At 42.9% G+C, this 25843-nt stretch overlaps 1 protein-coding gene across 2 annotated transcripts in view; it reads right to left on the minus strand.

The window, feature by feature from the left end:
- SCFD2 (sec1 family domain containing 2) overlaps positions 1-25843 on the minus strand; it is a 610440-nt gene that overhangs the window by 371979 nt on the left and 212618 nt on the right. For both annotated transcript variants that reach the window (XM_088475261.1, XM_088475260.1), the window contains one exon: positions 5045-5294. In XM_088475261.1, coding sequence (XP_088331387.1) covers positions 5045-5294 — 250 coding nt within the window. The remainder of the gene's footprint in view (positions 1-5044; positions 5295-25843) is intronic.

Genomic DNA, 25843 nt, shown 5'->3' on the forward strand with positions numbered 1-25843 from the left:
CTTCATTTGTTAGACAAATGCTGAGCGAGAAAGTTAAATGGCTGAATGATGTGTCAAGAAATAATCTTCGCATATTCAGTTGAGTATTATAACAGGCGAACTAGTACAACAGGCAACTTGACAATGATTGACAGTGTTCTATAGGCTTCCTATGATATTCTGTGTTCACCAATGTACATACAGGGATGGAAGAGAAAGTAGTACAAAGAAAACCATTCCAGTGCAAGGTGAGTTCAATACTAGGACTAAGGTATTTGCATTATTTATTAAAGTAATTATCTGCTACCATAAATAAAGTCCCTTTAACAGGTGCATATGGTTAGTTTTAATGGTGAACTATAAAGACTATTATTATATAATTTAGCTTTTAATTAAGTACCAACCTCCTTCTATCACAGAGACCTATACTTCTTAATCAAGTATATATTGTATATATTGTGTAAGCATTATTAACAGACTAACACAAAGAGGCATGGTGAAGACTAGGGACAGATTTAATTAGCCACGGGGTTCACCGCACAGGGAAACTAATGGAATAGCTCCAGGCTTCAAACCAAGAGCTTTACCCATGCGGTAAACACAGCAGGTATTAAACCATTTGGGACTTCGATGATAGATCGAGATATCAGTCTGTCTCAGAAGAGGAGTCTTATGACCTCTGGTCAGATAGGTGATATAAATGGTTGTATTTACATCATGTGACCTCTGGTCAGCTAATTGGCATAAATGTTTGTAGTGGCATCATATGATGCATGTCAGATTGGCAGTATCAATGGTTGTAGTGGCATCATATGACCTCTGATCACATGGGTAGTATCAATGGTTGTAGTGGTATCATATGACCTCTGATCACATGGGTAGTATCAATGGTTGTAGTGGTATCATATGACCTTTGGTCACATGGGTAGTATCAATGGTTGTAGTGATATTATACGACCTCTGGTTATATAGGTATTATCAATGTTTGTAGTGGCAACATATATCTGGTTAGATAAGTATTAGCAATGTTTGTAGAGGCATCATACGACATCATACTGATAACTAAAAGATGAAAGTAACACCTTCTGCACGGGCAGTGGAGGTGCAGCACAAACATACTATGGCCCGTATTCAATTTGAGCCGAGTCGCGTTAACTTAACGCGGCCCGGACTTAATGCTGGCTTCGCCTGTTTTCCAGGCGTTAAAGTATCGTATGGGTACCCCCATTTTTAACTACTGAAGGAAGTCGGGGTTTCTAATAGCCGCGGCAGGTGCATAAATGCGGCTTTGAATAAGGTGATGCAGAAGAGCATTTAGAAGTTTTTTTGGGGGCAAAACAACTATGGGCATCAAATTTGGGGTACTTAAAAATGGGGTTCAGCATATTTTAAAGTTGCTAAAGTGACTTAAAAAAATTGTGAAAAACCCACCTGCCGCAAACACCTGCAATCAAAAAAACACTTGTGGCATAGTTGGGGACCCCCCCAGAGTAAAGTTCTCTATTTTTTAAGTTTGTGCCCCGACTTTTTTTTTTTCGCCCCCTTTTTCAAAGTCAATTTTTGGGGTGCCCTTAATCTTTTTTTTCTTTTTTGACACAGATTACCTTTGGGGGACTGTCTGAAGGCTGCACGGGGGTTCCCGAAATGTTGCACCCCAAAACCCCAATTATGCACTTTTTAACTCCTGCCATTCATAGGCGATACTTTACCTCCTATTACATTGCACTGACTTAACGCCTAGGCGGAAAGTCTTTTCAAATTGAATACGGAGGAAAACTAAAACAGGAGATAATGACGTCATCGGCGTTAAATTACCGCGAATCCTGACTTAATGCCTCAAATTGAATACGGCCATATGTCTTTCCTTTTGACATCATAGTCCTAGTTCTGCATATTTGTCTGCATTTTTATGAGATGACTATTAGTTTCGATGGCAGTAACCATGGGGTAGCAAAGCTTTGCTCCATCTGACAGGAGAAGCTGACTGGATATGGGTAAGCCAAGAAAGGACATGCCTCAACCATCCACATTTATTCTTGGAGTGAGCCCTGAAACTCACTCAATCCAGGGAACTGCCCTCCAATATCCTAAGGCCTGGTTTGAAAAGCCCCATTTACCAGACAAACTAGGTACAGTGCAGCAGGTATAATATAAAGTATCCACCACACATTGCAGACAGAAACCTTTGTCTGCTTGCACCTCAATCCTGGGAGATCTCACTTTTATACTGTACATGTCACTCATTCAGCATTTGACAAGCTCTTCTTAGATTGTTCTCTCAAATTTGTTTTAATTATTCTATAACATTGTATGTACCCTATAATTCTGATATTGCTTAATTTACAACAGGTATGCTATAGAATGCAGCTGTGGACTGTTTTATATTGGGAGTACCACGAGGAACCTTAAAACCCGCATCGGAGAACATCTCCGAAATATTAAAAAGGTTTAGAGTCGCACTCATTGTCAGCCCACTTTAGAACCACACATCAGTGTTCCACAGATGATATCAAAAACTTTCTGGGTTTGAAATTGATCAAAGGATCCATTAGATCCAATGATAACATGGTGGCTATCGCCAGGGACGAAATGAAAACCATTTTAAAATATAAAACTTTAGCCCCTGGTGGTTTAAACCAAGACTTCGAAATAAAGTGGTTTTTATAAATGGTTTTTCTTAATGGTTCCTATATATGGTTTTTATGAAGTAGGTTCTTTTAAGTTTTATATTCATTATATATGTATTTTATATGCATTTTCTACTATACACTATTTTCTAATATATGGGATACATGGGTTATTAGTGCTTTTATATATTTATTATTTATTTAGATATATCCTGATATGTATATCTATCCATATATAGCAGGCACTTAGGACTGTAAGGTCTCCAATATGGACACTGAGCTGAGGACAAAAAATTCCGCATCGTTTTCACCAGCGACGTTTACCTGAAGTACGTCATGGTGTATAGACGTCACTTCCAGCTTTCTAAGAAGTCCACGCTGTGTCCTCCACAGAGATTGCCCGGCTAGTTCCGGAGTGGTGTCATGCACATGCATGAGTAGGACATGGCAGGGAAAGTCACATGTCATACCGGAAAGCGCTCTTTCCGGAAGTAAGCATGGGACACAGGACGCCAGCCACAAGCACTTACCCAGGAATGTGAATTACGAATAATTCCTACTGTCTTAGATATGATGCTATTATTGTGTACACATTGGAAGGGTTTATCATTTATGATAATTGATTGATTGATTGATTGATTGATTGATTGTATAGGGAATTTAAGGTGCCCTGGTAATAGTTGTTCCCTACACAGTGGCAAATCGAAACGCATTGGTCTTGAGGAACTCCTGTTATTTGGACAATATCGAGAGGTGATTTTCTTGGATGAGACTGTGGATTCCGGACTCCATTGTTCTATTACATCAGGTCATCATCTTTCTCATTTAGAAATAGTTTTTGTGTTCTTTTTTGTACTAGTTTGTCTCTTACTTGTCCATTAAACTATATTATTGGCTACATACACCATTTTTCTCTATTTTTATGAGGACTGAATATATATATGGGGACAAGTTGAAAAAAGACTGAAGTACATATAAAGAAACCTTTATGAGTTGCTGCAGCGTACACCGAATGAGAGTAGAGTACGCTACACCTTAATCTTCATTTGAAACTTTATTTTCCATTGGGGATATTTTTCTGGGTACCCATAAGGCAGGAGGATAAAGATACTTTGATGTGTATATTCTCACACAGTTGCATGTGAGTTTTGGTATGCCAAACATCAATACATCTAGATCAAAATATTACAACTCTACAATATCAGATTGATATACAATTATTACTTTGCCTATATTGACACTTTTTTGTGTTATTTATTTTTTTCATGTATACCTTTATTGAGACCGTCAGGAATTTCTGAAGGAATGATGGTTAAAGGGAATTTACTTCTGTGAAAAGGATTAAGTATCCTTTTCTATTTACTTCATATTAGTTAGGTCATCTCTATGTATATCTAGCACAACCTTGAGGTATAATATTTTTTGCTGTGCAGTAGCACTTGCATATCATGGGGTGTGGTCAGGTGCTTCCGATGTGCTAAACCACTGCCCATCCCTTTCCCACCTACAAAACCACCTTTTCAAATGCTGCACCCACCATGATAGGGGTGCACAGCACCAGTTTACCGCTACTTTGCTATGGGGAACAGGATATACTGAACAGCACCGCCCAATCGGGATAGAGTACCCAAATTGGGACTATCCCAGCTAGATCGCAACAGTTGAGAAGTATATTACAGGTCTCCACTATCCAATTATTCCAAAATACGGAATTTTTTTAGCATGACTGAGATAGTGACACCTTTGCTTTTTGATGGTTTAATGTACACAAACTTTGTTTAGGCACAAAATTATTAAAAAGATTGTATAAAATTACCTTCAGGCTGTGTGTATAAGGTGTATACATAAATGCTTTCTGTATTTAGTTTTGGGTCCCATTCCAAAGATATCTCATATTCCAAAGCACGGAATATTCCGATATCCAAAATACCCCTGGTCCAAAGCATTTTGGATATGGGAGACTCAACCTGTATAGTGTGTCAAAGTCCCCACTGCACCAAGACCACACCTAGTCCACTGATCTTCACTGGGGGAGCAGCAAATGAACCTGCATATAACATAAAATGATGAAACACCTAATAAATAGACATTATAAATTGTTGCTTGAAATACGCAGCCACCCTGAATGACCTGGGGTTACTCAGATGTCCGATGTTCACGCAGTTGGTCCGATGGCTGCATCTCCGGAAGCAGCATCAGATCAGAGAAGACGGCAATGGGTGTCTTATTACTTATAAGGTTCAGTGGTTTGTGCATAATTGCAGCATAACTGCTGTGCTATAGCTTCCATCTCTGAGTCAGGCCCACAGTATGCAATAATCAGACATAGCAGCCAAAAATTAGCTGCTTGGCTTGACTATTGGGTGGACACTGGATAGGAGGCTTATTTACCTACGAAATCTGGGATACAGTAATAAAAGTGTGTGTAATACACTAACCTGTTATCTTCTGAAGCAGAGGGCTCAGCTCAGGTTCATCACACAAACACTGGATGAGAACTTTCCTCATTTGACCTTCTATGACTTCCAGTTCTGTATTCTTCTGGACCTCTCCAGTCACAGAATATATATAAACCAGCAGCATACAAAGCTCCTCAGTGCTGAAGTCATGAGGACCTCTTTCATTGTGAGACTTTATCATGGGGGACATTTGATTGAGGACTGTTGGAAGCTCTGATTTTCCAGTACTCTGCAATAAACACAAATAAATACTTACTAGACACCAACATAATATAAGTGTTCACGTACTTTGCCATAACAGAAACAGTATCCCACTGGTAACTTGCAGAAGAATAAATAAAAAAAGAAAAGAAAAGAAATGATATGTATAATAATGAACAATGCCTAGTAACATCCAAGTACTTGTCTGCCAAACAGGCAGCGAAGAATGAACATTTTCCAAGTGCCAAGTCAATTGCTGTTTTCTATTAATATTACCCGTCATTCCACTGTTTTTTCTTTGTTTCAAGAGTCATCAAGAGATTTATACCACTACAAGTAGTGTCTTTCTATGCAAGACTGGAACTTGATACCATATACAGCAACACAATAATGAGCACAAGTATAAATCCTTGTGGCTTCTGTACATTTGAAATATGGCAGGTCAGCCTGTCAGGTTCTTGCATGGGTTTGTGTAGGATCTCTACAGCAAATAACTATGCACTGCTACATCCACACCATTTTAAGTTCTAGTGGGTTATATTCTGAGATTACATAACTGATTGCCACTAAATTTAAAGCAGCAATCAGTTATAAGGCAATACCAGCCTTATAACGGATTACCTCTTTACATTTAGTGGCGAAATCACGGCAGTTCCATAACCTCAGTACCCATTATATAACCTTATCCTTGACACATTATTGTTGTAGCCACCATAACCTCCACATGTGATACTGTAGCCATCGTAACCTCCAAAATTAGTATAAGAAATTAAAAAATTAGATTTATTATTATAGTTTATTTATATCGCGGCACAAGTGTTCCGCAGTGTCTTACAAAGTACATAACCAAAAAAGTGACTTACAATACAATGAAGGACAAGGACATGGATAATATACATTGATACATAGTTGGTCATAACACCCAATTAAGCAACAGAGCATAAGCAACCAAGTGTTAGGTGTCCTAGTGGTGAGTAAGAAGTAGATGAAAATAAAGTAAGGAGAAGCACAAGAGGGTAGAGGGCCCTGCTCGCAAGAGCTTACATTCTCAAGGGGAGAATGTAAGTTATGGTAGACTTACCTAGATAACTCCTTTTCTTCGAGGTCCATAGGATCCACAGGGATACCATGGGGATATTATGGTTCGAAGATCAAGCACCAAACAGTTAAAGTTTCTGCTCCCAGGATGCTCTGGAACTTCCCCATATATACCCCGCCCCTAGCCATAGGACTTCAGTTTAGTTAAAAAGCCTCAAGGCAGGAGAAGGAAAAGAGGAGAAGGAAGAACAATCGTACACCAGAAACACTCTTACATAAGATGAGGGAATCTGTGACCGAAAGAATATAACCCAATGAAGCCAGATGCGTCAGGGTGGGTGCCCCCTGTGGACCCTGCGGACCTTGAAGAAAAGGAGTTATCTAAGAAAGTCTACCATAACCCTAATTTTCTTCTTCTAGGTCCATAGGGATCCACAGAGATACCATGGTGATGTCCTAAAGCAGTTACCCTATGGTGGGGACATTCCTGAGCAGAAAGGAGAACTCGTCGCCCAAAGGAAGCATCCTGAGAGGCAAAAGTATCAAAAGGTATAAAACCTAAGAAAGGTATGGACAGAACACCACGTGGCCGCCTTGCACAATTGCTTAGCAGAGGCACCATGGCTAAATGCCCATGATGGCCCTACAGACCGAGTAGAATGTGCTGTCAACGTGCTTGGGACAGGGAGATCAGCCTGTGTGTACACCTGAGAGTCATGCGTAGCCATGCTTATTAGCTGACCATCCTCGTTTGTGAAAACCATATAATACAAAAAGAGCATCTAATTTTCTAACAGAGTTTGTACGCTCCACATAGATACGGAGAGCTCGAACTACATCCAGGGAGGCTTCACCTACAAAAAGATCTGGGACCTGAAAAGCTGGAACTACAATTTCTTCATTGACATGAAAACAGGACTCTACCTTAGGAAGGTAATCCTCCCTTGTACGAAGAACAGCTTTATCCTGGTGAAAAATAAAAAATTGGAAGCGACAAGAGAGCGCTGCTAAATCAGAGACTCTGTGAGCAGAAGAAATAGCAAGAAGAAAAAGTGTCTTTGCTTTTAATCACTTCAAATCCACAGAGTCCAAAGGTTCAAATGAGGAAGTTTGTAGTCCCTTAAGAACTAAAGACAAATCCCACGTTGCTACCGATGGAACAAAAAGGAGGCTGAACTCGCAAAACTCCTTAGGAAAAAATTCTAACATCTGGTAATGAAGCAATCTTCTTCTGGAAACAGACTGACAGTGCAGAAACCTGCACTCTCAAAGTGGCCAGGCGTAGACCTTTGTCTAATCCTGCCTGAATCAAAGCCAGTACCCTGAAAATCCTGAATATCCTAGGATCATAATTCCTACGGGAACACTATTGACCAAAAGAAAACCAAATTCTGTAATAGATGAGAGCAGAAGCAGGTTTCCGTGCCCTAATCATCGTTTGAATTACAGATCGGGATAAACCTTTCGCTCTTAGGATGGAAGATTCAAGAGCCACGTCGTCTTAGCCAGACGACGTAAGTCCGGATGTCGGAAGGGAACCTGCATTAGCAGATCCTGCCATAGAGGAAGAGGGTATGGACTGTCTAAGGATAGATTCTGTATGTCGGTGAACCAGTGACGTCTGGGCCAAGCCGGAGCCACCAGTATTACCGTTCCGCCTTCCTGCTTGAATTTTCTGAGAACTCTTGGAAGGAGAAAAATCGGAAGAAAGAGATACGCCAGCTTGAAGTCCCATTTTACTGCCAGTGCGTCCACGAAGGCTACTGATGGGTCTCTTGACCTGGACCCGTACCTGGGGATCTTGTAGTTGTGGCGTGATGCTTTGAGATATATCTCTGGTACACCTCATTTGTTTACCAGGAGCTAAAACACCCCCAGATGGAGAGACAACTCTCCGGCGTGTATGTCCTGGCGACTTAGGAAGTCTGCTTCCCAAATGAGTACTCCCGGTATGAATATTGCCTAGATGGCCAGAAGATGACATTCTGCCCAAATCAGAAACTTTGTTAGTTCCTTCATGGCTGCGTAACTACTTGTGCATCCCTGACGATTGATGTAAGCCACTGTAGTCTGGTACACTGTAGTCACTGTCGGACTGGATCTGGACCGTCCTGCACTGGAGCAGGTCCTGTGCCATGACCAAAGCTCTATATACTGCTCGCAGTTCCAGAATGTTTATTGGCAGGTGCCTTTCTTGATTTGCAAACAAAAAGTATGGTGGTCGCTCACATCAACTTAATGACATTGCACAGGTGCTTGTAAAGGGTGGGGTTTACACTGAGCTACAGAAAAAAAGGGATTTTCCCTCCAGCATACTGCAGCAAAATCAACAAAATTACTTGAATCCTACATGATAATAGAAATTCAGAGGTATTGGTTTACATACATTTGCAAATATATGAATAAGCGCTGGGCCAACGTCAAGGCTCCTCTATACCAGCGTCCCTAACATTATGGGGTTCACGTCCGAGATGCAGGGAACCCCAAAAGAATCCAGCCAAGGACTATCCCCAGGGCATCACACGAAAAATGGAAAAAAGGTGAAAGTGAAGTGTAAAGTATAGTTGTGTAAAGATAAATCAATAAGTGTTAATGGTAAGGGGTTAAAATTACATAAATAGTAGACAAACAAACAGAAAGGTGATAAAAAAATATCTATGTGAATTAAGTGGTGATGCCCTGAAAAAAGGCCCAGCCAGAGCAACTTCGGGGGCCCCACGCCCAAACACTCACCCCAAAATAATTGGGAGGATGTGTTGGTCTGAATAGTGCCATTAGGAGGTTTCTGGGGTACCTTCTAGGTGAGTCTGCTCTCAGCTTATACATGTACTGTTATTATGCAGTACATTAATTTGTAATTATATGACCCAGAGTGGGTGCTACTATTAGGTAGCAACAATTATTTTGGGGTGAGCGTTTGGGTGTGGGGCCCCCGAAGTTGCTCTGGCTGGGCCTTTTTTCAGGGCATCACCACTTAATTCACATAGATATTTTTTTATCACCTTTCCATTTGTTTGTCTATTATTTATGTAATTTTAACCCCTTACCATTAACACTTATTGATTAATCTTTACACAACTATACTTTACACTTCACTTTCACCTTTTTTCCATTTTTCGTGTGATGTCCTGGGGATAGTCCTTGGCTGGATTCTTTTGGGGTTCCCTGCGTCTCGGACGTGAACCCCATAATGTTAGGGACGCTGGTATAGAGGAGCCTTGACGTTGGCCCAGCGCTTATTCATATATTTGCAAATGTATGTAAACCAATACCTCTGAATTTCTATTATCATGTAGGATTCAAGTAATTTTGTTGATTTTGCTGCAGTGTGCTGGAGGGAAAATCCCTTTTTTTTCTGTAGACTTTCTTGATTTGTCCATCTTCCCTGAAAGGTGTGACAACCTGTCACTGCCCCCCATCTGCAAAGGCTGGCGTCCGTGGTAAGAAGCACCCAATTTGGAATCCAGAACAGGCACCCTTTAATTAGATGATCCTTTCTCAGCGACCACAGGAGGGAGTGATGAACCTCTGGAGTGAGAAAGATCCTCTGAGACCTTATCAGATGATGCTCTCCGCTCCACTTGGAGAATTAGTCTTTGTAGAGGACTGGAATGGAACTGAGCATACCCCACCATGTCGAAGGTGGATATCATTGATCCCAGGACCTGCATTGCTAACAGAATGATTACCCCTCGCTTGCGTATTCGCAATGATAGATCCACAATCTTGTCCTCTGGGAGAAACACCCTTTGTGCCCGAGAATCAAGAAAATGCTCCTAGATGTACCATCTGCTGTGTTGGAGCAAGTGACGATATTTTTCCAATTGATTATCCAGCGTGCCTATGGTCATATGAAGATGGTTTTGTAACATAACCGGAGTCTGTGCCAATATCAGAAGGTCGTCCAGATAGGGCAGAATTCTGACCCCCTGACGTCTGAGATAGTCCGTCATGACTGTCATTATTTTGGTAAATACCCGGGGAGTTGTAGATAGGCCAAAAGGGTAAAGCCTGAAATTGGTAATGTTGCTTGAATGTTGCAAGCCATAAGAATTGTTGGTGGGATATAATAATTGGAACATGCAGATATGCATCCTGAATGTCCAGGGAAACCATGTAATCCCCTGGCTTCATTACCAAAATAATTGACAGGAGAGTTTCCATACGAAACTTGGGTACATGGATAAACCTGTTGAGAGTTTTTAGATTTAGTATAGGGTGATAAGCCCCATTTGGTTTCTGAATAATGCCTCCTCGATAAGCTCTGTAAGCTTTTCAGATATACGGAACTCCGTTTTGACCACCTTCCGGTAATGAGTAAACATAGGAGCCTTCTTACTATGAGCTGGTTCATCATCCTGAATATCTAGGACTGATCTAACTGCCCTCACAAAAGGAGGAACATCCACCGTGGACGGATGTTCCTCCTCCCCAGAACTAGATCCTGGAGAGGAACCCTGTGCATCATCCGATTCCCCTGATGATACGTCTTAATCCATATGTTAGGGAGACTGATAGAAAGATAACCCCATTCGGCTAGGGGGAGGGAGGGTTAGGCACCCCCAGGGGGGACTTAGGGTTAAGACCCCCGGGGGACTTAGGTTTAGGTAGCGGGGAAGGGGGGGGTAGGTTTAGGCACTTAGAGGGGAGATTAGGGTTAGGCACTTGGGGGGGAGGTTAGGGTTAGGCACCCCTAAGGGAGGGTTAGAAATATGTTAGTGAATACTTACCTTCGACGATCGGGATTTCCTCCTCTGCCAGGGTGCCACTGTTGGGATTCCAACCGCCGGGCAGAAGTCCAGCGGTAAATCATACCGATTCCGGTGCAAACATAGTATACTGTGGACACAAGGAGGCATTGTGGGAGCAGCCATACAATCCACAACCTTCATCATAACTTGGGAAAAAGAGGAAACCCAAGATGGCTCGTGCCCAGAGACAGGTAAACTGGACAGGTGAGGTGGCTCTTTATAACAGACAACACACAAACCATCCTTTACCTCCTAAGAGGACACATAAGTCATACATGCTTTACATGGAACCAGCACAGGCTGCTCCCTCTCCTGTTTCCCTTTATCTTTTGACATGTTCAAACTATAGACAATAATTGCAATAACCAGGAAAGACAGGTGCGCGTGTCCACCAAGTGAAACAATACTCCCAAACTGGCAGCTCCTAACAAGCAGGGCCTGCTACCTGCTGTGAAACGAAAGCCAAGAAGAATTGTGTAGGAGCGCTTGTTTGTTCAGATAGACAATATAATAAATATGTACAAATGTTTAATAATGAATTGAATTAGCAATGACAAATGGTAACAATGTGATAAAATAACAATAACAGTGCAATAATTGAGACCGTCTTTATAATTGCCCTATTAGAGACAATCTGCTGGTAAAAATGTCCAATTCATGTGGAAACACGGTTCCTGTAGGTGGATACAGTCCTTATATCCAGGAATAGAAACAATGTTACTGGTTAAGTGACACTATAATATTTCCAGCAGTGATGGAGTGACTGTAGCGAGAAGCTATTATTAAACATTTGTACATATTTATTATATTGTCTATCTTCACAAACAAGCGCTCCTACACAATTCTTCTTGCCAATAATTTCAATGTTGTGTGACAGCCTTCACAAAATCTTAATGGATGTGAAGTACTCAGAAAGAAACCTCCATCCCCAAGAGGATGAAGAGAAAAACAGTGATAGTTACAATTGACAGGCTTAGAAATAAAAGACAGTGTCAATCAGCAACTAGCAAACAGTCACATACAATGCATATGTAATATAATTACAATCAGCTTGAAATCAACTACAGCAACACAAAGGAATGGTAGGACAGAGTATCATAAACCTTAACCACAGGAAAGATATACAGGGAGACTGACCCAGACACTCCTGAGACCAACAGCTACAGGGCACACAGGGCCTGATTCAGAGCCGCTCGTAAGCGGCCGCTCGTTCGTTCCGACCGATGTTCGCACAACTGCGCATGCGTACGGATTTTAATACGCATGCGCGAACCAGTCAGTGCGGCCGAAAATCGTGTGCTCGCTAAATAGCGAATGCCTGCTATTTTCGTTCCCATGTTTTGTTCGCTCGTTCAGACATAGAGGCGTGAACAGACCGCAAAGAGCGAACGGTTAATTTAAATAGCCAACCCCTTTTTCTGGACGAGCGAGCGCAAATAGCGTCCGGCTCTGAATCAGGCCCACTGAGCGTGAACCGTCAGCGTCTCATATACACGTGGAGGGTAAGCGGAGCAATTAAGACAAACCCTTTGTAGGGACTGCGTCTGGGTCGCGGGAAGATCTGTCGGGGGAGCGCCTACCTCCCCTACGCTGCATTAACCTGCCGGGTACGCCGGCCTCGTGGCAACAGATAGCGTCTGCTGCCGATCCTCGGGGTCAAACAATAAGGTCCCGGCTGGTGTAGTGAGGACCTGGACAATCCCGGCCCTGACAGCAGCGGCTTCTGCTGAGTCTCTGACACCAAAAGCAAGGACTGCCGTGCGCGATTCCTTACCTGAAATCTAGATGCCTTACCTGAAATCTACGAACATCCAGCGCAGTCCAGGTCGCAGCATTGCTGCTAGCTAAGCTCAGCTGCGACCCGCCGAAATCACCAGCACAATTACTGATGTTGCAGCCTGGCGGAGGTAGATGGAGTCGCAGTTCATGCGTCTTAATTTAGACGCTTAGTACTGCCAACTCAAAAAACATAAAATAAAACATAAAATAAAAGCTTTAAGCAGTCCCCTGTATAAAGGTGCGTCTTGATCCTGCCGCACCAAATGAACAACTGAAGTCTTATGGCTAGAGGCGGGGCCATCCAACCATAATATACCCATGGTAACCCTGTGGATCCCTATGGACCCCAAAAAAGAATTAAGAATGACAGGAATTTATTGTGAATCAGTGTTGGTATACTCCTCTCCCACTGTTTGCTTATGTTAGACTTTTACTACTACCTTTCGTAGTGGGAGGAGAATATTTATGGCTAAAGATAGGCTTTGGGATTTAGACGCCTATCTTTAGTACCAGGTCGGGCTTCCAGCGTCGGGATTCCGTCACCCGGCATTCCCAACACCGGTAATTGAACTGCATCCCGATGAAAGCTATACTTTTTAAAATATAGAATGGCAAGTGCCAACACACTACTGTTACATGGACACTTAAAAAAAAAAAAATTGTTCTGCAATATATTGCAACATTAGATGCACATTTATCTTAGTGTTTGGATGCTTACCTGTTATTGCAAATATGAACTTTTAAACATTTTTTTTGCATGTGTGCATGAGAACATCCTGCTAATCACATTTGGATAGAAGGAGTTTGGATTAGACAGATTCAATCCCAGAAGACATAAATCAATTGTATAATAAATGAAGTAGATACACAGAAAATAGGATTTATAGTAATAAATAGTATAGTAATAAACTAGATGTATCTGCCCATAACTGCATTTGTTGGTCTGGCATAGGAACCTTACTCTTTACTGCCGCTGTTAGCCCTAAACCTGGGCACTTGGAGCAGAAGGTAATGTTTCTAACAGAGCCACAGGCTGCAGCCATTTACGAACAGCTACAGGCAGCTCAGCAGACAGGAAGGGAGATGACAGGTAGCTGAAAATACCCAAATGGCAAAGTAGATGTAATATTGATAGCATTGTGTACACACCCACATCATTAATACTAAACCCTTTTGTTATAGGGGGAGCTGGTCTTTATCTCTAAGCAGCACTGCAGGGAATAATAAGGCAACAATTCTACTGCCACATTCATAAATTGATTTCTAACGTTCTCTGGGGGTTACTGCTAAGAAATAACTGAAGCATATTAGCTTGATTTACAATTGTGACTGCAAGTCCTTTGCAAACTATTAATCATGATATGCTAAAATAACTCACATATACTTAATCATGAAAATACATAACTTATACACAGTGACGGGTAACTTTGTAAGACAGCTTCTAACTGTAATTTATGAGTAATGTCTTTATACATTATTTACATGACCGGAGACCATAAATTTATAAACTGGACAGAAGGAAGAATGTTTCAGAACTGCGTATTTCAAGTTCATCCACAGTGACCACCAATAGGATCGTGTTGTGGTACAATGATGTGTAAAATATGCCGATGCCCAAAGCTTATTACATCTCATTATGTTTTCTGGAACTGCCCATGATGATGCTTTGGGTGATCAGCCGCTTTATTAACTTAAACTTTTCTGTTTCACTCCCAATGTGCTGTTTGGTTTATGACTTATGTCTTGAATAAATCATCAGATCGAGGGCACATTCGAACTGCTACTATTGTTTTTTTTATATTTATATATCTTGTTCTGCACAAGGAAATTTTGTTTCTATGCGTAGGTTTAAAATGGGGAACACAAGTTTTACACTACTACAGATGCAGCCCACAAATCCACAAACTTTCTAAGCACAAATGGGCTGGCAAGCTTGTTACAGGAGCCTGTATAGTTACTATATATGCAAGCTAATATGATACTTACATATGTACTACCAAAGTGAGCATGTTCCCCAAGAAACACAGGCCCTGATTCAGAGCCGGACGCTCTCTTTTTGGAGCGGCCTCCTGGCCGCTCGCATAGCTGTGGATGACCACCCACAGCTATAGCGAGCGGCCAAAATGATGGTCGCGATGGTCAAGACCATCGGGCTTGCGACGAGACCCTTGCGGTAGGTTCTCGCTGCCGCAAGCCCTGGAGAGCTTTTGGCTCTATCAGAGCCAAAAGCACACCCACTGACATCACTAGTGATGTCAGTGGGGCCGGCCCCAGACGGTAGGCGTTCCCATGGGAACGCCTCCGTCTGGGCAGCCACGCCCCCAGCACGCCCACCAAAGGGGGCGTGCTGTCAATCACCATCGACAGCATGCCCCCTTTGGTGCGAGACCCATAACGACGGCTTGGCTGTGGTTATTCGGGTCTCGCGCATGCGCACGACGGAGCCGCCTCCGTCGTGCGCATGCGCACTTGGGCAACTTCGACCCGCTTGCGAGCGCTCAGTGCTCGTGAGCGGGTCTGAATCAGGCCCACAGCCTGTTGTGAGATGATGTAACTGTGCCAGGTTCCACAACCCATTTACCAAGTAAAAAAAATTTAAATAACACAATAAAAAACAAAAGAAATTAATATTTTCACTATTCAAATAATGTTTTAAAAATGCCAAACGTGCAGTACAAGTATAAGATCACCATACAGATGTGTCCACGTACATGTATCCTCTGTGCATGTAACGCGGGAGCGCAGTGTGACTCTGTAGTGCCGAGCATCTTTTCATGCAACTTTTTCCCCTCAAATGTGTCTTATTTGCACATTGATGCGAATAGGACGCACAAGCAGCTTCTGCTGATTAAAATGACATGCGTCATGCCTATACTGTGTGCGACTGCGAGTGTATCTGCATGTGACTGACACTGTAATGCAACATTTCCCATGCAAGCATGTCGGTGGCTGTAAAACTGTAACGTAGCATTTCGCATGCAGATACACCAGCAGTTGCACAGAGAATGTAGGCATGCTGCATATCATTTTAATCAGTAATTTAGTAACTATTTCAACACTCATTAGCTAACTTCATACACCTGATACTTTATAAACATTTCACTGTCAACCTTTTTTTTCGTGTGATGTCCTGGGGGTTCTTTGGCTGGGCTGTTTTTTTGGGGTACCCTGCGCCCCAGATGTGAACCCCAGAGTGTTAGGGACCTGCTCGATGAGGTGACCTGGACTTTGGTGGGCAAGCCTGTATCATTGGTCAACGATACGCTAACTACCTCTGATATAATATATATAATTACAAAGCACATTAAAATTGGACCAGTAATGATCGCATAGTGCATCTGCAATTTCTTTCCCTGTGCATAAAACTGTAACGTAGCATCTCGCACGCAGATACACCCGCTGTTGCACACAGAATATAGGCATACCGCATATCATTTTAATCAGCAGAAGCTGCTTGTGTGTCCTATTTGCTGTGTGAATAAGATGCATTTGAAGGTAAAAAGTTGCACAAAAAGACGCTCGGTGTGCCGAGTCACGTTACGGTGTGACGCGACTAGAAGGATTTAACACGCAAGGAGGCTAGATGTATGTGGACACATCTGTATGTCTAAATACTTGAACCATACAGAAATGCAAGAAAAATTACTGAATAGACTATTATACTACCCCCTATAAATTACACGCATGTTGGTTCTAAATTTTGGTGTGCGTAAACGTGGTCTAATTAGTATTAATCGCATGTACCATGTTTATCGGCCTGCGGGTTTTAGTATGTTATGTGTTGTTTTGGCAGTTGTGTTATTCTTGTATACTGTTTGTGTTGTACAATTGTGTTCTCTCCCACAGATGTATTCCCTCCACCCGTTTTTATTTTTTGTACCGCTTAACCTAAAAGCCTATCAAAGATTTATGGAAAAAAAAACGTATACCCTGAAATATCTATTCTATATCTATTCTTCCATTTATTTTCAAAGCCTAAAAGGGCTGCAATAAATTTGTGAACAAGCCCTTTCAGGACTTCAGGATAAGTGCAATTTTTGTGGTGTGGCGCTAAATGTGCAAAATAGTCACACAATCAGTTATTTTGTACATACTGGGGCTGACTCCAAATTGCAAGCAAGTCGGTCAAATTGCGTGCTCGTAAATAAATGTGGATCTTTGCCAGTAAGTAGCGTTGACTGCATCTATAAGACCAGACCTCCCCTATCCATCCGCTTATTAGCCGCCATCGCCATCAGCGCGCCATTCCACCAGCCCTATACCTGGTGCAAGAGATCTGCCTGAAATCAGGCACTCACCTCTAAATAGGCCACAATTCCGTTTACATGCCCACAACTCACCCTTAGAACACTTAGCCCATGTGCAAAGTCTGGTTGCTGTCCAGTTACACCCATTCGGCCACAAGTGAAAATGTGTATATCTCTGACTCGCCCACAGTTGCACAAAGTTGTGAATGCTCAGTTACGAAAATTGCAGGATTTGTCTGTAAAAAGGACTTACCTGCAACTCTGACTCCCCATAATGCCTGTAGTGACCTGTCAGGGCACAGTGCTGGCGTTGGCTGGACGATTCGGTGGTTTGGGCCGGGGGTGTAGACAAATAGTGCATATGCTCAGCCCCTTGTATATCAAAACCTGATTGAAATTTGGGAGGAGGACATAGACACATTTCGAAAATGTTCCAACCACCATTACTGTATAATATCGTAATCACGGCTTATGTACCATAACGATGGACAGAGGTTTCAGTCAATGCCCTATACAACATTTTTTCACAAAGTTTGTAATTTGAGCTGAGCAGCATTAAATGGGTGAAACCACCCAGAAAAAAAAAAAACAGAAGTAAAATAAAGAATATGTTCTTAAAAGTGAATTATTAAAACGTAGACTAGTCACAAGCAGACTTGCCGACTTTTAAATGTTCTCCTCCAGGAGATCCCAGAGGCCATGTGGAGGGAGGTAGTAGGGGTATATGCAGGAGGATCGCAATCCCCACCTGTGGGCTATGATGATGCAATTTTGCCACTCACTATAGAAGTGGGTGGGATCCATGAGGTTGATCCACTCTCCTGGGAGTCTGGGAGAACTCCTTCATGTAATGACCTGAGTCAAAATATTCCTGACCCTGATGACATTTATCCTGTATACCCTCCACAGAGTATTAGTGTTTGAAGCACCAATTTAATAAAAAAAAAAACTTTCACGTTACATTGTACACAAATTTAACATATTGATCCCACATTCACATTGATCCCACATTCCCATGAAATACCCCATCTTCAACAACCAAAAACTTAACTGAACAATAACATGAACTTTCCCTTTCTCGTCCACCTGATCTTCTCCTACCCTGCCGTCTGATCTCCCGAACGCAAGGTGGTTAAATGTTAAAGGTTTGTATTAATTGCACAATAAAACAGCAATGAGGACTCAGCAGGTCAGGCTTTCCATGAAGATTCTGGTCAACTGTGTAGCAAAGGCCCTACTGTATGTCTCAGCAGAGAATCCCAGAGTGGCCTATTTGGTGGATTTCTAGTTCAGGATTCCTGTAGGAGTGCTGTACAGTGATGGCAGCACAGACTTACTGCTTTAGGGAACTTCCTATAAAGGTGAAACAGGTCACACTGATGATTCCACCCTGGGTGGCTTGTCATCATAGGCCATTTTCAGAGCATATCGGAGTCACAGCAGGAACCACATAACCTCTGGGCCTGTTTAATTGCTAACCCTGTGCATTAATCTGGGTGACTGAAATATGGAGTAATGTGCTGCAGTAATGTAAATGCTAAGTCTGCAAAGTTGCTTATTGATTTATCATGTACAATAATAGCCTAATTATATAAAGTAATATTACCCCAAATTTTACCTTAGTTAACTTAAAGAACCTTGTCTAAGAGGCAGCAGCAGCGTTGCCTCCAGGAAACAACGTTAGAGCTACAAGCCATTGCTTTAATCTACTACAATACTGTGCACACATCCTGAAAGCACTAGGAGCATAAGGGTTGCTTTGGCTCGCTGCTATTTACAAGGGACTGGAATACTGCCAATATTAGTGCTGTTTCCAGATGTATCTTAGCACCCTTAAAATACATTAAACATATGGGATGTCTATAGGCAGCCCCATAAATTAGGCAATGTTATTGCTAGTCACAGAATAGCACACAGCATTTATTATTCTGCTGCTCGGGCTGTTTTTCCACATTTTCTGACTTAAATCCAACAAGCTTTCAATAATAAAAGTACACAAATAATTTGTTGACTGTAGTGGACAAACAACTTCTTTTTCCCTGTGTGGTATTCTGTACTGTATAAAGGGCCTGATTCAGACCTGCTAGGAAGCGTTTGCAAGCAGCCAGCCGATTTTTGCATTCTGCACATGCGTACGGAACCAGTCTGTTCGCTCGCTGCGCTTAGACAGCCTGGTAGAATGAGTGACAGGTCAAGCCGTTTGTGGGCGGTGTCAGGGTTTGGTCTATAAAAACGGAGGAGTGGAGGAGCAAACGCAGGCGTGCCTGAGCGTCTCAACGCCATTTCAGAGGCGTGCATAATTAAGACGCAGCGTCACAGTACACGTCACCTGGATTAATTTTACACTGAAGTGCTCGTAGTGCTTGCGGTAGGGTATGGTCAACCACAAGCACTATGTTCGCTTCCAATGGTACTCGATGGTTGCATACACATCCTGGAGATGACGTTCGCAAGTGGGCGTCTTAAGACAGTCTGGTGGGCATCTGCATACACAGAGCGATCGCACGCCAATACATAGTGGGCGTGCTTATGCCTTGCCATGCGATCGCCTGCCTTTGACAAAGCCGTGGGTGGAGCCACGGGGAATCGCGTCAGGCATTGCCATTTCTCACCTGCTGGTATCAGGATTTACCATCTTCGCAGCGGCCCGGACAGCCTCACATATCATCCTGGCAGCCTAGTTGCTTGAAGACACGAGGTCGGCTAGGATTAGCACTATCGGACTCTGTCCTACATCAAGCTCGGCTACACTACACTGGTGATCCAGGATTTCATGCCGGCTGGGTACTACAACAGTTGAGCTCACCACTGAGGCTTTCTGTTTCGGGCGGCGTGCAGTGTGATGACTGCGGCTACTTCATTTGTGACCTTTTACTGGATCGACACAGCTCGAGGTAGGAGCGTGGGATACGGAACTATCCAGTTTCAGTGTGAATACATTTCCAGCTTATCACAAGCATCCTAGGAAACCCTCTGTTCCAGGAGGGCACTTATATTGGACTCCAGCTTGCACTTACTTTCTCCCGCACTGACTAACATCTGATTTGCTCCCAATTTTCAACTGCAAATGTTGCATTATCAATTATTTTTAAATATGTTCGGATTCCTGTATTTTTATTGTTTCATTGTTTTATATCATTAAAATTATTATAGATGTATCTCAGTCTCTATATATTTTATATCTTATATTACATCAAGCGCTGTGTATTATCTTTGTGGCCGTTTATCCTATGTGTGGAACATCTGAGGTTGACACTCCTCAACATAGCTGATAATCGATTTTATGACTCAATTATCCTGCGCCTTTTTGGGGTTCTCTTTTTCCTACACGTCACCTGGACGAATTTTACACTGAAGTGCTCGCAGTGCTTGCGGTAGGGTATGGTCAACCACAAGCACTATGTTCGCTTCCAATGGTATCGATGGTTGCATACACATCCTGGAGATGACGTGCGCAAGTGGGCATCTTAAGACAGGCTGGTGGGCGTCTGCATAAACAGAGCCATCGCACGCCAAGACATAGTGGGCATGCTTATGCCTTGCCGTGCGATCGCCTGAATTGCCGTCACTTAGCCGAATTTGCATACGCATCTAGCGAACGTACATATCTAGCGGGCGGGTGTGAATCAAGCCCAAGAGCGATGAGCCGCCTATAACCAGTCAGCTTAGAAAATCTTTACCCACAGTGGGCCTGATGAAGAGCTAAATTAATACGCCTACCGGCGGAACGTATCCTTCGTGTTTTTGCAGGGCACATGCAACAGAACTGAGTCGTACACTTCAATCGCTTCTACAATTATGATTGAAGGGGCTTAACTGCACTGTTATGGGGCATTCTCACATAGGCAAGATTCAGGAAGAGTGTGCCGACACAGCTACAGCCCGTAGCTGTGTCGGCACACTCTTCCTGAATCTTGCCCAGGGTTGGATGTAAGCATAAATACGCATGTTCCGCACCTAAAATAGGCTGTTGGAGGCACATACAGATGATGACTAGTAGCAAAGCATACAAATGGATGAAAGGGTGGGTACATCACAAGATACATACAATTCTGCATACAGGCGAATACACGCATTCTTTTAAGTACACGCTATGTGGGAGAACATGTCCGATTTCTGTCCAATTCAGCAACAAGCCCAGTGTATACCTGTTTACCTCCTTTCAGCTCCTTATCTCGAGTTTGGATGGGTCACATTAAATCTGATCCAATATAAAAATATTTAAAGAGAATGTTTACCATGATTATTATTTATTATTCCTTATTTATTTGGAGCCACAAGGGGTCCTCAACGCCTTTCAGAGAACGTTAACAGAGATAGAATGGACAGAACAAGTAAAAAACTCACATTACAAAACGTTGAGAAACATGGACAAGGTTTTAAACATTTATGCAGTAGCAGTCATACCCAAATAAGAAGCTGGGCGGCCAAACCCAAAGGATTGGTGAGGTTGTCGGCAGTGGGAAGGTGATGATGCTCATGAGAGCTTACAATCTAAAGGGGAGTGGGAGACAGACAGGGGTAACACAGAGGGGAGAGAGAGTGAGGAGCATGGAGCGGTGGGTTAGGATGAGAGCTGGAAAGCTTTGATAAAGTGGGTCTTGAGAGCCATAAAGCATAAGGCGTGTTACGTGTATAACTGAATAATATACAAGAAAGAGGAGTTTGACCTTAAATATGTCCATTGTGTTCACTTTCACTGTGCAGGTTATTCTGTTAGAAGAGAGGCGTTTCCTTAACTGCCCAGCTGTCACTCTAATTTTGCCTGTTCAGATTCATTTTACACAAAAGCCAGGTATGTGTGGTGTATTGTAAACACTCCTCTTCATAAATATTCACATAAAGCCCAGAAAATAGGAACCTAAGGTAAGAATTTAATTTAACATGCAAAAAAAAATTATTATTATTATTATATTATTGTGTAGGGCAACTTCCAGAAACAGATCTGTAAAACCAGGGATACTTGGCAGCTATTAGATTATGAATTAGACTGGTCGCTCCTGTGACAATCCTATCCCTTCATCCACTGATAAAACGAGGTGTCACTCTGGGTGGCTTGTCATCATAGACCATCTTTATCATTTCCAAACACTACTGACCTCAGGATTATCAATCTTTATGTCTGTTTTATATTTTTTAAGCCAGCAAATTTAGCGCACATACCCTGCTGCGTGTGACATCTGCTGGCCATTATATTGGGTAACTATTGTCAAAGAGTGTCCATTAAAGCAAAGATGAACTGGAAAGGTCTCAGAGGATTTAAATAAGATTTGCACTATACAGATCTGTGCCAACTTAGAAACAAAACAACCCAGCTGTGATGTGTTTATTGCTGTTGTGTTTAGGACATTGTCTCACTAAGTAGTCACAGAACATTAACTAACACAAAAGGGAAAAATAAGTCTACTCTTCTAAGACTGGGCTCAATATATACAGTAGGTACAGTGACAAAATGATGCATTTTACATCAGTGGCGGAACCGGGGACAGCGACACCCGGTGCGGTAAATAGCCCCCCTCTTATGCGCACTGCTGAAAAAGGGGGGAGGCCTTGCGGGAAGGCGGTCTCTTCTTAAATTCAGGGGAGTGACTTCATGGGAAGCCCCCATTAACATCACTCCAGAGCATTACCTCCCGGCTCCTCCCCAGCTGGGTGCTGCACGATAATGTCACAATGCAGCCCCCAGCTCCCTGTCACAGGGAAGGAGCCGGCATCCCCCTTGTGATGCCTCTGGTTTACACTATGCTTGGGAGGGGGCATAGGCTTGGTGGGGGCACTCATCCATTCAGTGCCGGGAGGGGCTGGAGGCAGCTTAGCAGCTGACAGAGTGTTGGACTCGTCCCCAGCGTGATGAGATACAGGGGAAAACCACACAGTCACTCCCCAAAAAAGCCATACATTAGAGGTTGGGGCCTAGTGGACAAGGTGTCATGCCCCCCTTTCACATGCGCAAAGTCCCGCTACAACATATTGAAATATTGGGAGGTAAGCTCTCTTTCAATATTCCCCACAATTATCTATGATATTACGTATTTAACAAAAAGACAAAGGGGGATATTACGTATTTAACAAAAAGACAAAGGGGGATCAAACCTTGGAGGGAGATAAAGTAGAGAAAGATAACCAATCAGCTCCTAACTGAAAAAATGAGAGTTAGAAGCTGATTGGTTGTTACTTTATCTCTCTGCACTATATCTCCCCCACCATCTTTGAAATTACAGTTAGGAGCTGGTTGGTTGCTTTGGGCAACTATTCCACTTTATTTATTTATTGCCAGTTATTTATATAGCGCACACATATTCCTCAGCGCTTTACAGCGAATATCTGGCCAATGACATCAGTCCCTGCCCCAGTGGAGCTTACAATCTATATTCCCTACCACATGCTCACATAATAACTTTTGTTGGAAGCCAGTTAACCTATCAGTATAGTTTGTGTGGGAGGAAAGCAGAACACCCGGAGGAAACCCACGCAAGCACAGGGAGAACATACAAACTCCACACAATTACGGCCGCAGTGGGTATCGAACCCGCAACCTCAGTGCTGTGAGGCAGAGATTCTAAACACTACACCATCTGTGCTGCATATTATATATATATCAGTATATATATAATTATACTTGCTTGCATGGCAGCCCGCACAGGGATAAGCACCATCCCAGCCACCCACTCAACCCACCAACTGGGATCCGCGTCCCCGGAGGAGTCTCTCCGATCCCTCTCCCACCAAAATGGAGCCGCGCACACCGGGCAAGTTCAGAACATGGGACACAACATCTCTCTCTCCAAGGCTTGATATATCTCCTTTAAAAGTGCAGCTGTATCTGTATGCTGAAATATCTCCTCTATGCGTATTGTGGCAATATCAAGCTAGGTGACGATAGTGAGCCATGTATTCTGTGTGGGGCTGGAAGGACTCACCCACACAGGGTAGAAATAAGAAATGTAACCACACCTAGAGGCTGCCTTGTGGACAGAGCTCAGGTGGGGCAAACGAGGTAGACCAGTCAGGCTGCTGGGGGACTGGGAAGCAACAGAGTCCAGCATGCCTGGAGGCCAGTGTCTAGACCTGCAAGCCAGGCAGGGAGGACCACTAAATAGACCTTGTGACTCTGTGGAAGTCAGGTCAAAAGGCCACGTTAATAATACCTGAGAGAGCCCGGGTTACATTTGCAGACTAGCTTCCCATAATAGTCAGGGTTCAAGAAGGGAGGTAGTGCCCTGTATGTGGGGCTAGGTTGTTTGTTATTTTTATTCCTGTATGCTGACAGTAAAGTACCATTTATTTTCATTTACACCTAAAGAGCTGTGTGTGGATCTTTATTATGCACCTACTCACTGCACCACTGACCTCTCTACTGAGCGATTTACCCCAAGTTATCACAGCATGTTCACATCTGGGTTCCAATATGTTCTTAATACATGAACTGAAGATTATGCTGTATTCAAGAGTCCTAAAAATGCTTTAAAAACTTGGATTTTAAGCAGTCCTAAAACAGCTGCCCTCTCTGCCGGAATGTCTGGAAGACTCCTGGATTAGGGTGAAGTTTCCCAATCTCCTGGGAGAGCAATCGGCCCTCTCGGAAGGGAGCTTACTTGCTTTAAAGGTGGTCAGGAATTGGCCTCAATGAAGTAAATCTCATCTTCAAGGACCATCCATCTCAGTGAACACAACGTTTGCAAAAGCGTCATTACCTCATCAGCGTCATTATATGCTTTGCCCTGTCAACTTGGTAATGCAATGACATCATCAAGTAACATCACAATCTGTTATTTTCACACCTCGTCTCGGAGTCTCCTAGAAGCGAGGTCACACTGAGTGTGTCTTAGAATGTCTACATACAAGCTACATATAAAAAAAAAGTATACATCAATATACTACACAGCTCCAATGACCACCAGATTATTTAGGTCCAATATACCTAATGCCAGTGAAATGCGCCCCTGCCTGTCTCCACTTACTGTAGTTACCTTTTTCCACTGAAGAAAAGAATGGACACTTAGAAACACTATGGCATGCACCAAACTTGGAGACACAAGAGAATACAAGGTAAATACACTCACTACAACTAACAGGCAGCTATAAAGTCATCCAATATGTGGTCTCTAAATGGAGATGATGGGCCTGATTCTGTCGCACGCACTCCCGATGTCGGACGTGGTTGAGCGATTTTTACGGCGTATGCATCCCTATTATGTTTGTGCAGAGTCGCAGTTGCAATTTCAGGTGCATGCACATAGAAGTTCTTTGAAAATGTATAGGGGGTTCCTGGGCGGTGACTTCATAGTCGTACGGAGATGGTCCGTGTTATGGGAGTGTCGCGGGAGTGCTGCTAAAAGCAGTTGCGTACAGAGATGCTCAATTGCTCACATAGGAGGCCATACTCGGCTGGAGAAACTGCAGCTGACTTAGTCTAAAGATGCACCGATTGGTATTACGGTGTCTATGGATGCTGACAGTGGGCATCTCAGTCCTTGCACACTCTGAAGCATGGATGTACACCCAGGAAGGACTGTGTAGCAGCAATAGCATAAAGTCACAGATGGACACAGACAGGGAAACGGCTCTGTACGACTCAGAATCAACCCTCGATGTGGCTTGTTTCTATTATATAGAATATATAGTTAGCAAAATAGAAATGCGATAGCGTCACAAAGCATCAGAATGACATTGTGCGCAGATAAATGTGCTAGGCCGACATTTAATGCATTGTTGTAAACAGAAAGAAGCACACTTTTGCATTTTCGTTAATGACGTTTGCT

Source organism: Taudactylus pleione, unplaced genomic scaffold (genome assembly GCF_031769625.1).
Source record: "Taudactylus pleione unplaced genomic scaffold, aTauple2 ptg000169l, whole genome shotgun sequence".
NCBI classification, from domain to species: domain Eukaryota; kingdom Metazoa; phylum Chordata; class Amphibia; order Anura; family Myobatrachidae; genus Taudactylus; species Taudactylus pleione.